Source organism: Anomaloglossus baeobatrachus, chromosome 5, assembly GCF_048569485.1.
Source record: "Anomaloglossus baeobatrachus isolate aAnoBae1 chromosome 5, aAnoBae1.hap1, whole genome shotgun sequence".
NCBI lineage: Eukaryota > Metazoa > Chordata > Amphibia > Anura > Aromobatidae > Anomaloglossus > Anomaloglossus baeobatrachus.
In genome coordinates, this window is record NC_134357.1 from 32,130,100 (window position 1) to 32,147,242 (window position 17,143).

Below are 17,143 nucleotides of genomic sequence, written 5' to 3' on the forward strand. Positions count from 1 at the left end.
TGGAGCTCTGGTTGAAATCCATCTATGAAGCTATCGGCGCGTCTTTTGCTCCAGCATTCGCAGCCGTATGGGCACTACAAGCTATCTCAGCTTGTCACGCACAGATTAATGCAGTCACACGTACGTCTGCTCCGCAAGTGGTGTCCTTAACCTCTCAGGCGTCGGCGTTTGCGTCCTACGCCATTAATGCTGTCCTGGACTATGCGAGCCGTACGGCGGTAGCATCCGCCAATTCGGTGGCAGTACGCAGGGCCATGTGGCTACGTGAATAGAAGGCAGACTCTGCTTCCAAAAAGTTCTTAACCGGTTTGCCATTTTCTGGCGACCGCCTGTTTGGTGAGCGATTGGACGAAATCATTAAACAATCCAAGGGAAAGGACTCCTCCTTACCCCAGTCCAAACCAAACAGACCTCAACAACGGAAGGTACAATCGAGGTTTCGGTCCTTTCGGTCCGCGGGCAGGTCTCAATTCTCCTTGTCCAAAAGGCCTCAGAAGGATCAGAGGAACTCCGATTCATGGCGGTCTAAGTCACGTCCTAAAAAGACCGCCGGAGGAACCGCTCCCAAAGCGGCCTCCTCATGACTTTCTGCCTCCTCACACCGCATCCTCGGTCGGTGGCAGGCTCTCCCGCTTTTGCGACGCCTGGCTGCCACAGGTAAAAGACCGTTGGGTGAGAGACATTCTGTCTCACGGTTACAGGATAGAGTTCAGCTCTCGTCCTCCGACTCGATTCTTCAGAACATCTCCGCCCCCCGAGCGAGCCGATGCTCTTCTTCAGGCGGTGTGCAGTCTGAAGGCAGAAGGAGTGGTGATCCCTGTTCCTTTTCAGCAACAGGGTCACGGTTTTTGCTCCAACTTGTTCGTGGTGCCAAAAAAGGATGGATCCTTCCGTCCTGTTCTGGACCTAAAAGTGCTCAACAAACACGTAAAAACCAGGCGGTTCCGGATGGAATCACTCCGCTCCGTCATCGCCTCAATGTCCCAAGGAGATTTCCTAGCATCAATCGACATCAAAGATGCTTATCTCCACGTACCGATTGCACCAGAGCATCAGCGCTTCCTGCGTTTCGCCATAGGGGACGAACACCTTCAGTTCGTGGCACTGCCTTTCGACCTGGCGACAGCCCCACGGGTCTTCACCAAGGTCATGGCAACAGTAGTAGCAGTTCTGCACTCTCAGGGACACTCGGTGATCCCTTACTTAGACGATCTGCTTGTCAAGGCACCCTCTCAAGTGGCATGCCAACACAGCCTGAACATTGCTCTGGAGACTCTCCAGAGTTTCGGGTGGATCATCAATTTTCCAAAGTCAAATCTGACACCGGCCCAATCACTGACATATCTTGGCATGGAGTTTCATACTCTCTCAGCGATAGTGAAGCTTCCGCTGGACAAACAGCGTTCACTACAGACAGGGGTGCAATCTCTCCTTCAGGGTCAGTCACACCCCTTGAGGCGCCTCATGCACTTCCTAGGGAAGATGGTAGCAGCAATGGAGGCAGTTCCTTTTGCGCAGTTTCATCTGCGTCCACTTCAATGGGACAGGAAGTCGACGTCCCTCAACAGGAACGTCTCCCTTTCTCAGGCAGCCAAAACTTCCCTTCGGTGGTGGCTTCTTCCCACTTCATTGTCGAAGGGGAAATCCTTCCTACCCCCATCCTGGGCGGTGGTCACGACGGACGCGAGTCTTTCAGGGTGGGGGAGCGGTCTTTCTCCACCACAGGGCTCAGGGTACTTGGACTCAGCCAGAGTCCTCCCTTCAGATCAATGTTCTGGAGATAAGGGCAGTGTATCTTGCCCTAAAGGCGTTCCAGCCGTGGCTGGAAGGCAAGCAGATCCGAATTCAGTCGGACAACTCCACAGCGGTGGCATACATCAACCACCAAGGCGGAACACGCAGTCGGCAAGCCTTCCAGGAAGTCCGGCGGATCCTGCTATGGGTGGAAGCCACAGCCTCCACCATATCCGCAGTTCACATCCCGGGCGTAGAAAACTGGGAAGCAGACTTTCTCAGTCGCCAGGGCATGGACGCAGGGGAATGGTCCCTTCACCCGGACGTGTTTCAAGAGATCTGTTGCCGCTGGGGGATGCCGGACGTCGACCTAATGGCGTCCCGGCACAACAACAAGGTCCCGACATTCATGGCACGGTCTCAAGATCACAGACCTCTGGCGGCAGATGCCTTAGTTCAGGACTGGTCGCAGTTTCAACTCCCTTATGTGTTTCCTCCTCTGGCACTGTTGCCCAGAGTGTTACGCAAGATCAGGTCCGACTGCCGCCGCGCCATCCTCGTCGCTCCAGACTGGCCGAGGAGGTCGTGGTACCCGGATCTGTGGCATCTCACGGTGGGCCAACCGTGGGCACTACCAGACCGACCAGACTTGCTGTCTCAAGGGCCGTTTTTCCATCTGAATTCTGCGGCCCTCAACCTGACTGTGTGGCCATTGAGTCCTGGATCCTAGCGTCTTCAGGGTTATCTCAAGAGGTCATTGCCACTATGAGACAGGCTAGGAAACCAACGTCCGCCAAGATCTACCACAGGACGTGGAGGATATTCTTATCTTGGTGCTCTGATCAGGGTTTTTCTCCCTGGCCATTTGCCTTGCCCACTTTTCTTTCCTTCCTTCAATCCGGATTGGAAAAAGGTTTGTCGCTCGGCTCCCTTAAGGGACAAGTCTCAGCGCTCTCTGTGTTTTTTCAGAAGCGCCTAGCCAGACTTCCACAGGTACGCACGTTCCTGCAGGGGGTTTGTCACATCGTCCCTCCTTACAAGCGTCCGTTAGAACTCTGGGATCTGAACAGGGTGCTGATGGCTCTTCAGAAACCACCTTTCGAGCCAATGAAGGTTCCCTCAGGGCTGAAGGCCCATTCTATCAGGGCCGTGGGAGCGTCCTGGGCCTTGCGGCACCAGGCTACGGCTCAGCAGGTGTGTCAGGCAGCTACCTGGTCGAGCCTGCACACTTTCACGAAACACTATCAGGTGCATACCTATGCTTCGGCAGATGCCAGCCTAGGTAGGCGAGTCCTTCAGGCGGCGGTTGCCCACCTGTAGGAAGGGGCCGTTTTACGGCTCTATTACGAGGTTTTATTTTACCCACCCAGGGACTGCTTTTGGACGTCCCAATTGTCTGGGTCTCCCAATGGAGCGACAAAGAAGAAGGGAATTTTGTTTACTTACCGTAAATTCCTTTTCTTCCAGCTCCAATTGGGAGACCCAGCACCCGCCCCTGTTCCCTTCGGGCTGTTGTTATTTGTGTACACATGTTGTTCATGTTGAATGGTTTCAGTTTTCCGAAATTCCTTCGGATTGAATTTACTTTAGACCAATTTATAAGTTTTCCTCCTTCTTGCTTTTGCACCAAAACTGAGGAGCCCGTGATGCACGGGGGGTGTATAGGCAGAAGGGGAGGGGCTTTACACTTTTAAGTGTAATACTTTGTGTGGCCTCCGGAGGCAGAAGCTATACACCCAATTGTCTGGGTCTCCCAATTGGAGCTAGAAGAAAAGGAATTTACGGTAAGTAAACAAAATTCCCTTCTTTGCTGCTGTTTTGATCTGTGGGTTTTTGTTTTTTATCTTTCTGCCAAGAGAGCAGGTTTTGACTGCAGCAAAAACAGAAAGCGTGAACATGGCCTAACAAATTAGAAAATAATCTGGATGTATACTTTTTTTGTTCTGGAAATTTTAATGGACAGTAACAAACTGCACTTTTGCTCATTCTATAATGTTACCAAAGTGTCACTAAACTTTTAAGCAGATTTTGATCAGTGGGGATCTGAATCCTGAGACCTTCACCAATCACGAGATCTAAAGGGTAGAAATGCTCAGGATCAGCTGAACACTGCCTATACGTTTCAGCAATAAGTAAAGGATCTTTGGACTGGAAACTTCATGAAACAGAACGTCAGATTCTATTTACTTTTAAGCTGGCCTTTTTTAAATTTGATGGGGTTTTTTTTTTTAGATTTTAGCTATATGGCTACTCCTAGTATTGACTGCAAAATACAAGCAGATTACAGTACAGAAACATTTATATTTTGAAGATTTAGTAACCCTTTAAGTGGTTGATCACTATTCAGTTAACACTTTCTCAATGACAGTTACCCCGAAGTAAAATGATACCTATACTCCAATACCGATCCAGCAGTGTGGTTATTGGCTCTTCCAGGGATTGCCAGACATTAGTCACAGGCATTACAAAATTTTGTCTCGAGAGCCTCAGGAGAGCCAGTGCTGACACTGCTGGAACGGCATTGGAGGTGAGTATAGGTCTTATTTACTTTGGGGGAAAACGTAGTGATTGAGAAGGGGTTCTAAAGCTGCTTTCACACATCCGGCTTTTGCAATGCGGCACAATCCGGCACTTTGCAGGAAAACCGCAACCGTTTTTTTTTGCTGCCGGTTGCGTTTTTCCTGCATAGACTTTAATTAGTGCCGCATTGTGCCGCATGGGCTTGCGTTCGGTCCGGTTTTTGCCGCATGCGGCAGATTTAGCCGATGCGGTGGCCGGATGGAACGTTGCCTGGCACGTTTTTTCGTGCGGCAAAAAAAAAAAACGCATCGCGCCGCATTCGGCCGATGCGGCGCATTTTTCAATGCATGCCTATGGCGGCCGGATGCAGCGCGATGCGGCAATAACCGCATCCGGCCGCCGCATGCTGTTTTTGCCACTGCACATGCTCAGTAGCATGCCGCAAGCGGCAAAAACCGGACTGGCCGCAAAGGAAAAACTTATGCAAAGGATGCGGTGTTTTCATCGCATCCGTTGCATAGGCTTCACAGCCGGATTGAGCCGCAGAGCTCAAACCGGATGTGTGAAAGCAGCCTAACTGAACACTTCAGCCCTGATTGCTACAATCACGACATATTAAAAACACCTAAAGAAATTGAGCTGTAACAATTGTTGAGGCTGCCATTCACATGCTTGTAATGTTGCATGTTTACTGAACAATTGTTTCAGCTCAGTTTCTTTAGGTGTTTTTTGTCTGTTTTCTTGCTTTAGTGCAAGATGGGGGTGCAGCCCTCCTTATACTGAGACTGGGCAATAAATTTGCTTCCCACTTTGCTGTGTATTTAATCTGGGACCCAGCTGACCACTTGTTACCATCACATTGGAGTTTTGATATGACACTAGTCAGGTATAGAAAATGTTTTTAACTTTAGTTGGTTAGTGACTGTCCCAGATGGGTACACTGTGACGAGGTGGGACAATTACCTTTTTGCAAAAATGTATATACTAAGTACCCTGTTATTAAGCACTTGCAATTTATTTATTTATAGTCGGGGTATTTTTCATCTTTTTTTTTTTTTTTTTTTTTTTCTTTCTAATCATATTGTGGCAGTCCTAACCATATCACTCCCCGCTAAGAATCTGAAGGTCTAGCCTTGGACATGTGGCCCGTAATGCCAATCTGTGCTAATCCACAGGGAGTTGCTGAGCGCTGTGCTCTGCTTTTTCTGGCAGCCCCATAGAGAATGAAATGAGTGAATCTAAACTCCAGCTGCAATATTTGGGGCACTATGTTGGAGATGGAAAGTTTGTGTAGTGTGTGTGTGTGTTTTTTGTTTTCCTTTAATCCTATGTAGTTTTTAATCTGACTTACTCTCCTAAAATGGTGTCATCTTATATGTTTATTTAGGAGCATTTAGCTGGCTTTCATAAACCTATTAATGAAACTGGCCAAGAAAACTTCCTGAAACAAGAACAAGCTAAGATAATTCGACTAGAAAGGCAAGCCGAAGAGTTCATCAATGCAGTCTTCTACAAGAAAGGTTTGTGGCGTTTATGGATAAACCTTGTTTCTTGTCTATAAAATTTGATTATATTAGTATCTGTTCTCACTAGAATCATACTAGTATTTTTATACAAGGGCCGATTTTAGCCATTTTGAGCTGAACATTTGAGGCTAACTGGTAGTTTTAATCTGCAGCACTATCGGCTTCAGGGTTTGGTGGGGTTTTTTTTTTTAGTTTTGTAATCCGGTCTTGCATCCATAGTAACCAGCCGTGTTATACAGGTTGTCAGCTCACAGCTGAATCTCCACTAGGAAGTTAAGGTATATGATGCTTAAGAGAATGTTTTAAAAATAATCTTGGCTCTTACACATTAATTTGCAAAAACTGTCGATAGAGAGATAGAGATAGATATATATATATATATAGATATATATATATATATATATATATATATATATATATATCTATATATCTATATATATATATATATATATATATATAAAAATCTCTCTCTATCTCTCTCTCTCTCTCTCTATGTGTAGATGTAGATATATATATATATATATATATATATATATATATATATATATATTTTTATAGATATATTTTATTTAGAATTGCATGATGCAATACATTTTCCTATGTATTTAATTTCAGAACCTTCAAATAAACCTCTCATACAATATTTTTCTTTATTTTTCTTCCTCCCCTCCCCATACACCCTGATGAATCTAGACAGTCCTAGGATCTCTGATCCTAATATTCCCCTAGTTGCTCGTGAGATCATGCAGCGAATGATTCGACAGTTTGCTGCTGAATATACCTCAAAGAATAGCTCTACTCAGGATTCCAGCCCGCCCAACAGCACAAAGAACCAAAGCTTGCCGAAATCACCCTCCGGACAAAGTTCACCTCCCCCTGCCACTACCCAAAATCCTGTGCTTAGCAAGCTTCTGATGGCTGACCAAGATTCTCCCTTAGACCTCACTGTCAAGAAACCCCATTTGGAAGAACTCTGTGAGCAAGGTATCTTTGTTTTCATAGATTTGTTTCAATGACTGTGGTTTTACTTCATGAGTGTCCGCTGCAGCTAAAGAGCGATAAAGCCAAAGCGTTACTTCCTTAACCAAAATGAAGAAAAAATAGAGCACAGTAGTTGTACATCTGCACTTTTAGATTTAATGCCAAGTTTAAAAGAGCTTTATATGTATTGCACCAGTGGTCCTCTAAGGAATTCTCATGCGTGGCTGGTTTAATGGATGCTTGCATGCATATAAATGGAATTTGCAAAATTCAGGCATGGGGAAATTTTTGCAGTAAATAGTAATGTGCAGAAGTTAGATGTTCTTGTGTTGTATTTGTGTTGTGATGGTTTGCTTTGAAATAGACAATGACCTGGTGTATGCTGTGGTGTTTACTAACCATATGAAAAGTTCTCTTCCATTGGAAGAGTGGACACATAACAAAACCATAACCAAAAATTGGACCGCATCTCAGTGGATGAAGTTTCAATCCATCTCTTTATTATATTACAGCAAAAAAAAACATTTCGACCAGCAATAGGTCTTTATTAAGCATGCTTGGTAAAGCCTCACTAGTGGTTGAAGCGTAACAGAATAAAGAAATGGATTGATATTCACCCTTAGGGATGCTGACCGATTTTTGGTTGTAGTATGTCTTCACTCCAAGTGGATCCCTTGGATTAGACGTGCGTCCCAACCCTTGGTGAGAAACGTGCTACATGACTGCAAGACTTTACCATGTGCTGCATACAAATTATTATTTTTTTCATATATAACAAAACCATATCAACACTGATCAATCAGCCCCTTCTGCCTCTAGATGCGTTTGGACACAAAAGCCACGTCTATCCAAAACGCACATGTGAACCCTGCCTTACCTAACTATTGTATAAACTGAAATGTCTATTTTTTTTTTTTAATTTTTTAATTTTTTTGCTGTAAAAGAATTTTTAGAGGAGCAAAAATAAAATTTTACCATGTCACTTGACAGCCTATTATCAGTGGAGTATGGATCATTTACATTACAGTATTTTTCGGACTTTCAGACACTTCCAACCATAAGACTTGCCCTAGGTTTAGACAGCAGAAAATAGGAAAAACATTTTTACTATTAATTAAATTTTCCCTTGTGGTGTAAAGTAGAGGAGTCATTAGCACCAATTTTAATGCACTAGTGTAAAATAGGGAGGAAATAAATCTATTATTAGTGTCTCTTTGCACTGTGTATTATACGCACATGGCTCTATGTGCAAACTACATGCATATATAGACACCTACCTCTGCTACATGTGTATATATAGACACTGATGAACAAGCATGCTCACCACTGGTCTTTACTCAATCGAACATCTGAGTTTAAAAATGCTTGTGTTTTTTCAGATTTTCCCATGGGCTTCCATTATACTCTGCACTCGATTCAAGCCCGAGAACCCTGATGCACGATCGAGTAATGAACAGTGGCAAGCATGCTCTCTCATTAAAAGACACACACACAGCTCTGCTACGTGCACACAAGCTTTACATTAGCACATCTTGCAATTACACACCCATCACTACATCTTGCAGTTCGAGATCTGAACAGAGGTGGCTGCACCAACTGAAGGGCCTTCTGCAGAATTAAACTTTAAGACCTTTCAGGTGATGTGATTGATCACATGACCTGAAAGGTCCTGTAGTTAAACGGCGGTTAGAACGTCCGTCAGCTGGTGTGGCTTCTGTTCATGTCTCTGTAGCAAGAGTGCAGATCCGGAAAGGAAGCTGCAAAGTGTATGCGTCTTATAATTCCTGTGATTGAGAAGGCAGACTAGATGTCCTCTCTGATCACAGAGAGAACTGCCCTATCTTCTGATCTGATCTTCACTGATCACACAGATCAGTGTAGAGCAGGAGATGATAGGGCAGTTCTCTCTGTGATCAGTGCAGAGCAGGAGATGATAGGGCAGTTCTCTCTGTGATCAGTGCAGAGCAGGAGATGATAGGGCAGTTCTCTCTGTGATCAGTGCAGAGCAGGAGAAGATGGGGCAGTTCTCTGTGTGATCAGTGCAGAGCAGGAGATGATAGGGCAGTTCTCTCTGATCAGTGCAGAGCAGGAGACGATAGGGCAGTTCTCTCTGTGATCAGTGCAGAGCAGGAGACGATGGGGCAGTTCTCTGTGTGATCAGTGCAGAGCAGGAGACGATGGGGCAGTTCTCTGTGTGATCAGTGCAGAGCAGGAGAAGATGGGGCAGTTCTCTGTGTGATCAGTGCAGAGCAGGAGACGATAGGGCAGTTCTCTCTGTGATCAGTGCAGAGCAGGAGACGATGGGGCAGTTCTCTGTGTGATCAGTGCAGAGCAGGAGACGATGGGGCAGTTCTCTGTGTGATCAGTGCAGAGCAGGAGAAGATGGGGCAGTTCTCTGTGTGATCAGTGCAGAGCAGGAGAAGATGGGGCAGTTCTCTGTGATCAGTGCAGAGCAGGAGACGATGGGGCAGTTCTCTGTGTGATCAGTGCAGAGCAGGAGACGATGGGGCAGTTCTCTGTGTGATCAGTGCAGAGCAGGAGAAGATGGGGCAGTTCTCTGTGTGATCAGTGCAGAGCAGGAGACGATGGGGCAGTTCTCTGTGTGATCAGTGCAGAGCAGGAGACGATGGGGCAGTTCTCTGTGTGATCAGTGCAGAGCAGGAGAAGATAGGGCAGTTCTCAATCACAGGAATCTCCCTCGGAGCTATGAGACGCACACACTTTTTAGCAGGAGTTTTTCTTGGTTAAGGCTGTGTGCACACGATGCGTTTTTTACCGCGGAAACGCTGCGTTTTGAACCGCAGCGTTTCAGTGGCAAATTGCATGCGTTCAGCTTTCCCAGCAAAGTGTATGGGAAAGCTGAAAAATCAGTGCACATGCTGCGTTTCTTTCCGCAGCGTTTTGGATGCCAAAAATCGGTGCGGAAAGAAAAGCAGCATGTCACTTCTTTTGTGCGTTGTGGCTGCGTTCTCTCCCCCATTGAAATCAATGATGTGGGGTCAGAACGCAGCCACAACGCATGGACCTGCTTTTTTGTTGCGGTCCGCGGCCTTTGTCGGCACGCCAGAACGCAGGCATTTACCTGGAAGTGAGGTCAAGAGGTTTCCTGTTGACCTCACTTCCTGGCAAAGCCCCCGGTGTCGCCAAAGTGCCCGCCCCGACCCCCCTCCCGAAAATCCAACATGGCCGCGCGCACAGTAGCGCACCGGCCGCCCTGCTCCTATGATTTCTGTCGCATGTGCAATAACACATGCGACAGAAAACTGTTCCCCAGGCCCTGCCCGGTCACCCCCTATTCCCCCCGGTGTCATACATACCTGTCCGGTCGCAGCGCTGATCCCCCGCGGCCCCCTCCTCCTTCACAGCAGACGCCGGCCGGTCACATGTGCAGAGCAGCTGACAGCCAGCACAGTGTTCAGTGTGAGCTGTGCTGGCTGCTCGCACTCTGCAGCTGTGACCCGGGGAGAGTGGGTGCAGATTTTTGCACCCACTCTCCTCAAATGGAGGGTCTGCCCTCCTAGAAAATGGGGGATACGTTTCCTGAACGTGCCCCCATATTCTAGAAGGTCCAGAGGCGACGTGGGACATCCATATGGATTTCTGCGGACCCATTTTTTTTAATTAAATTGGAGAACAAGGGAATGATTTGGGGAGTGTTTTTTCTAATAAAACATTTTTTGTTTTTTTTTGCTTTTGTTTACTGTCAATTAGTTATGTCGGGTATCTAATAGACGCCGTGACATCACTAATTGCTGGGCTTGATGCCAGGTGACATTACACATCTGGTATCAACCCCATTTATTACCCCGTTAGCCAACGCACCAGGGCGCGGGATGAGTTGGGGCGAAGCGCCAGGATTGGCGCATCTAATGGATGCGCCACTTCTGGGGCGGCTGCGGCCTGCTATTTTTAGGCTGGGAAGAGTCCAATAACCATGGCTCTTCCCACCCTGAGAATACCAGACCCCAGCTGTCAGCTTCACCTTGGCTGGTGATCTAATTTGGGGGGACCCCACGTTATTTTTTTTTTATTCTTTATTTATAAATAAAAAAAAAAACATGGGGAGCCCTCCAAATTGATCACCAGCCAAGATGAAGCTGCCAGCTGTGGTTTGCAGGCTACAGCTGTCTGCTTTACCCTGACTGGCTATCAAAAATAGGGGGGACCCCACGCCATTTTTTTCATTTTTTTTTTTTTTTTTTTTATTGGATAAATACTAAGCTAGGCACCCTTTAGTGCCACATGAAAGGTACTAAAGGTGCCAGCTTAGAATATGCTGGCGGGGGTAGGACGTTCTATATATTTGACATCCCTTCATCCATTGACGCTTTTTAGGTTGTGTGCCCACAATCAGGGTTTGCAGCGTTATGGGCGCTGAGTGTTTTCCCTGCGTCCATAACGCTGCATTGTGCAGTAGAAGCACAGTGGAAGGATTTTTGGAGATCCCATGCCCACTGTGCTTCTTTTCTCCGCAGCATAAACTGACCGGTAGCGTGGCTTCCTGAGCCTCAGCATGTCAATTTATGCTGCGGAGACGAGTGTTCTCTGCAGGTAGCATAGAGCTCCACAGCAGCCTGAACCCAAATCGTGGGCATGGGCAGCTGCAGGAAGGCTGGCACTGTGTACTAGACGCCGTGTCGCTGGATCATGGCCACATAGCCTTAGGCCCCTTTCACACGTCAGTGATTCTGGGACGTTTGTGCTTTTTTTTAAACGTACCAGGATCACTGACATACGCAGACCCATTATAATGAATGGGTCTGCTCACACGTCAGTGATTTTTCACTGCACGTGTCTCCATGCGGCGTACCCGCGTGTGCGTGATTGCCGCACGGAGACATGTCCATTTTTTTCTGGCATCACTGATGTCCCACGGACCACGCAGTGGTGTGATCCGTGAAACACGTGCCAGAAAAAAACGTGCTTTTAAAATAAAAATCATTTTAACTCACCCGGCGTCCAGCGATGTCCTCTGCAGCCCGTCCTCCCTGTTCCTTCTGTGCCGGCTCATTATTGTCGCGCATATTCATGATGCACGACACAGCCAACCCGGAACCAGCTGCTGCGGGGGTCAGCGCCGGCCGGATGCTGCACCGCGTGAGCGATCAGCACCATGGAGAGCGGGAGCGGGCGCAGGTGAGTTAATCTCTAAGTGCAATCACGGGCCACGGAGAACGGAGCCCGGATTGCACTTAGACAACCCACGTGTGCCGTGATTCACGGCACACGGAGGGACATGTGCGTGTTTTACACGCCAGTGAAAAACGTCAGTGTTTTTCACTGACATGTGAAGCGGGCCTAAAAGTGAGAATATTGTTGCTACAGCAACATTTTGGGGGAAGTAGCTGTGGATTCAAAATGCTTAATATACTCCTGAATAAAATCCTTGATGGGTGCAGATTCCAAAATGGGGTCACTTGTGGGGGTTTTCTGACGTATAGGTACCTAAGGGGCTTGGTGCGCGAAGTTTATTTCAACTTTTCCAAAATTCAAATGGTGCTCCTTCCATTCCAAGCGCTCCCATTTATCCAAACAGAATGTGGAGAAGGAAATGACATCACAGGTTTTTTTTTCCAAAGGTCTGTGTTCAACCAACTTTATTATCACTGACAAGTCTTAAAAAACGCACCTAAAAAAACGCATGAAAAACGCATGAAAAACGCATGCGTTTTCGATGCGTTGTTTCTCAAAAAGCATTGTTTACAATTCTCCCCTCTGCCAGAGGGTGCGTTTTTTTCCGCGCGGAAAAAAAAGCAACGTGTGCACATACCCTAAAAAAACCAAACTTATGGTCTGAAAAAATACAGTGAATTAAACAGGTTAATGTTAGGTGTTGACCTCTCTTTGCTTCTTTAGCAATGACTCATTGTTTACTTCCTCTAGTAATGATGGCAATTATCTCTAGTAATAAAGAAAAGTAAATGTTTTTCTTGTTCTATTTCAGCAGATGGAGTGCTTGACTTGTCCACTAAGAAGAGTCCTTGTTCTGGTAGCCCAAACTCCTCCATTTCTCCAAGTACCTCAAACAATATAGGGAATGGGTAAGCATCACCGATTCATCACATACACTATATTCTTTTAATTGCTTTTACAAAATCATATCCAGTTTCAAAACTAAAGTGATTTATACCTTTCATCCTTTTTAAAACAATGAAATTCGCTCTTTAAATTAGTGTCGTGTTCATGAAATCATATACTTTGTTCCCATTCATTGTATGACCGATTTCATATAAATCTGCAGGATATTCAGCTTACAGTGATTGTATGGGCACTTATAAAGGGAAACTGCTTTCATGTAGATTAATATTGAGGAATTTGTGTATTGCCTAAACACTAATACGCATTTTCCTATTTTATTATTTTTTTTTTTTATTTTTTTATTTTATTTTGGACCGATGTTTTAAACCATTTACCAAATATATTTGTGGCTTCATTGCTTCTAAATCCTGAAAATCATCCCTGCATTTTCATTTTAGCATATTTAGTGTGGCTTTTTTTCCTCATTACCCCTTTTATCAAATTATAAATACAGATTTTATAGTTCCAGCTGTATTAATTAAAATGTCATTTTTATTTTAAATGTTTTTTTTTCTAACTATATAGAGCTGTGGCAGTTCAGCTGAGTGTTTGGGATTGATAGTTGGGAGAAAATGTAACTGCTTTGTGGCTGTAGGAAGCATCCATGTGCTCTAGCTTTATTTTATTTTTTTTTTCTTTCAAAATACATTTTCAATGTGTTAAATCACGTCTTAAAATCTATATTCAATCACCATCTAAATCACGCTTTTTGTCACCTATCAAATCTGTTCTGTCAAGAGGAAAAATGGTCTAACTAATGCTGTAAAACGCAACATAAAATTACCGTTTGTTTTTTTTTTTTTTTTTTTTTATTGGGCTTTTTTTTTCCTGCCAAATTATAGATGTGCCCAGTGCACAATATACCGTATAACTTTGCAAAGCACATGTTCAAGTGCAGATACAAATTGTAAAGGCCATTTTTTCTCTTATTTTATTCTTAAAAGTAAAATCACTTTTTTAAGTAGTTGAAGCCCTATTGTCTTCAGACATGGGCTATTCTCGATGTTTGTTTTTTTTCTGTATGATGTGAGCAGCAGGCACTGTAAGTGTTATTGTAGAAGATTGCATTATGTACCAAGTGGCTTACTCTTTTATTACTGTACTTGTTTAGTGGTAACGTCACATAAATCACTTGTGTATACACCTAAAGGGATTGACAACTACCTTCTTATTGATATCTAAAGTGCTACTCAGACTGTTGCGCAAAACCTTTTTTGATTTTATTTTTTTTTCCTTTTCCTACAAGAATTTGTGAACCCAGCCAAAGATCAAAGTGACATTTTTATTTTTTGTTGTTTTTGTTGCCCACAAAAAATTTCATTTTATTTTCTGTGAACCAATTTTTATTTTTGTTAAACACACACTGATGCTGAGATATTGTTAGAATATAAAAAAAAAAGTGATGTTACCCAAGCAAGGCCTTCTAATAAAGGAGTGGCCCCATTCACCCATCCCTCCCTACCTGTGCAAGTTCTGCTCACATCAGTTTCCTTCCATCCAATTAGGCGACCTGGGAGACCCAGCCTGCACCGTCCAGATGGACTTCTGCGCAGTGGTGATGGGGTGCCTCCAAGAAGTTTGCTGGATGCAACCAGGGAAACTTATGGCCACTCCACACCTCTAAAAGTGCCATTGGCTCGCTCCTTGCAGATTAGTGAGGAATTGCATAGCAGAAAATTTTCAGCCTCTGCCAGCCATGGTTCGTCTGGACTGCAGAATCAAGGACAACATTTGATCTTATCCAGGGAAGCTTCTTGGGCAAAACCGCACTACGAATTAAATTTTGGCCGCGTGAAGTATAGGGGTAATGGCGCACTCAGCAACATCAGTGACCTGCCTATTCTCACAGAAAATGCAAATGCTTTTCAAAAAAATGTTCACCACAAGCATGAAATTAAAAAGGAATTGGGCCTTTCTTCTCCAGTTGATTTAAATATTCCACAGGTCCGAGGCATGGACTTGTCTTGGGAGTCCCGCAGCGGGGATCTTTACAATTACAACTCTTTGGTTATGGGTTCACAAACTGAGAGTGCACTTAGCAAAAAATTAAGGACTATCCTTCCAAAGCAAAATCGAAGGAATTTATTGGATACTACCACTGATTCCTGGAGCTCAGATGTTGAGCAGTCTACCTCTGGACAGCCATATTCCACCTCAGATCAGGAAGGAGACCCGGGCTCTAAACAACCAAGGAAAAAACGAGGGCGATACAGACAGTATAACAGTGAGATACTGGAGGAAGCGATCGCCGTGGTCATGAACGGCAAAATGAGCGTCTCCAAAGCGCAAAGCATTTATGGGATTCCTCATAGCACACTGGAGTACAAAGTTAAAGAGCGGTTAGGCACATTAAAAAACCCTCCAAAGAAAAAGCTGAAACTAATGAGGTTGGAAGAACAAGATGTTGCGGTAAAAAGTGAACTGGACCCTCAGGAAGAGGTGGAGGCATCGCCAAGTGCAAACGAATCTAAAGATGAATAAGCATGTTGTAAAGTCCTAAGTTTAGGAATTGAGTTGTAACCAAACTGGGCCTGCACTTCTGTCTTCTGATGCACAGCACACTTTACACCTGCTTAAGTTATTGTGCGAAACTTTTAAGGCGGTTTCCTAACAGACCACTACAGGTGCAAATTCTGTGCTCAAAATTAGGCAGATTTGTCAATTCCTCACGCCCAGTACAACCCTCGAATACTTTATTTTGGCCTTTACGCATGCTCTTTATTTTCAATAGCGAATTGTTACCTCAGCAAGAGAACCTATACATGTGAATATGGACTCGTTGCTATAGAGCCTGCATGTATTGTGTTCTTGATGTATATTTTGAAAAAAAAAATAATTTTTTGAACACAAGTCCACTTTAAAAATTCAGGAGTTACTTAAATATATACTACCAATGTCTAGGGGTAAAAAAAAAAAAAGCAGTCTAAAGATATTTAAAAACAATTCATTTCCTAGAAGTTATGATTTTTAAGTGTTTTATGCCAAAATGATTATTTCTGAAAAATTGAATGTACCTCATGTAACTTTGGAGGTTGTTACTTTTTTCGGAGAATGCAAAAAAAAGAAAGAAAGGCTTTAGTTCAGAGTGGCAGTGTGCAAAGAGCACAAAATGTGGGTATGGGTAGGCCTCGCGGCAGTACGTTTCTGACCTACAAAACGAGAGAGTATTACTAGAGCTTTACACTTAAGTTTAATGATTCTCCAGAGCAGGGCCGCGTCCGTCCTGTTCAGCCGGGAAGCATGGAGGCATCTGAACAGGGGTGCGTGTGGGTTTTTTTTGAAAAAAGAAAAATTTAGTTTTTTTTTGTTTTTGTTTTTTTTTCCTTGTGAAATGAAATTTCTGTATGTGTTAGTACACATATATCCTCATAACACTCCAGCAACTGACCATTGAAAACATTTCATTGCAACTGAAGATGGACTTTCTTCTGTAGGTTTAGATAGAGTACACTGTTAATTTTTCCACAACACTGCTTCCCCCCCCCCTCCAACCCCCCAAACTTGGCTTACATGCCATTTTACTTACAGGGAGGATCTTGTACACACTACCTTCAAATTATTATACCCGGATCAACACTAAACCTGTGCGGCTAAGTGATGGTAGGGTTTTTTTCTGTTGACTGTAAAAGAAGTAGCCTTATCCGGAGACTAGCTCTCTTTCTGGAGACGTTGGTTCGCACACAGTCCTCATTTTTAGAAAATATCCAGATATGTACATTTCTACTTGATTTATAGCTACTAAACTGTGTGGTTTCTACATTGTAGGTTTCAGGGGTCACACACACAAACACTTTAACTACTGTGATATTTATCTGGTGCATATCGTTTCATAACAGTACAACCTCATTATTATTCCTCAGATTTCAGGAATGATGGGCACTCCTTTGGGTCTAGCATGTTTGCTAGGATTGATTTTTACTGTATAATAGTCATTGTGTAAGCTGAGTCAATCATTGTCTGGTGTAGATGATCTTGAGCTGCAGCATTTACAGTCTCTTCAGGTAACCGTTCTTTATAAGCACTCCTCCATGAACCACACAGTTTTGTACTTTTGTACTCTTTATTTCCTCTCTGCTCTCCATACATTTTTAGACACTCCACTCTTGAGCTTGTTTTTGCACCGAACCTGCTCTGTAAAGACTTGCACCAATTGTAAACGCTGATAATAACACTACTTATTTTTTTTTTTCTTCAGTTGCTATGCTTTATATTTGTATGCAGTGGTAAATGTAAAATAGGTTTATACTTTACAAAAAAAAAAATAGGCAGCTCAGGTTGCCACGTAATGACTGCTATGTTAACAA

The 17,143-nt window shown here is 44.3% G+C and overlaps 1 protein-coding gene across 3 annotated transcripts in view; it reads left to right on the top strand.

Moving 5' to 3' along the window:
• Positions 1-17,143, top strand: part of LCOR (ligand dependent nuclear receptor corepressor) — a 129,595-nt gene that overhangs the window by 83,387 nt on the left and 29,065 nt on the right. For 2 of the 3 annotated variants that reach the window (XM_075348372.1, XM_075348374.1), the window contains exons 4-6: positions 5,642-5,774; positions 6,474-6,764; positions 12,706-12,802. In XM_075348372.1, the coding sequence (XP_075204487.1) occupies positions 5,642-5,774; positions 6,474-6,764; positions 12,706-12,802 (521 nt within the window). Of the gene's footprint in view, positions 1-5,641; positions 5,775-6,473; positions 6,765-12,705; positions 12,803-14,344; positions 15,422-17,143 lie in introns of those variants that run through there. The other variant, XM_075348375.1, reaches the window with a different exon arrangement.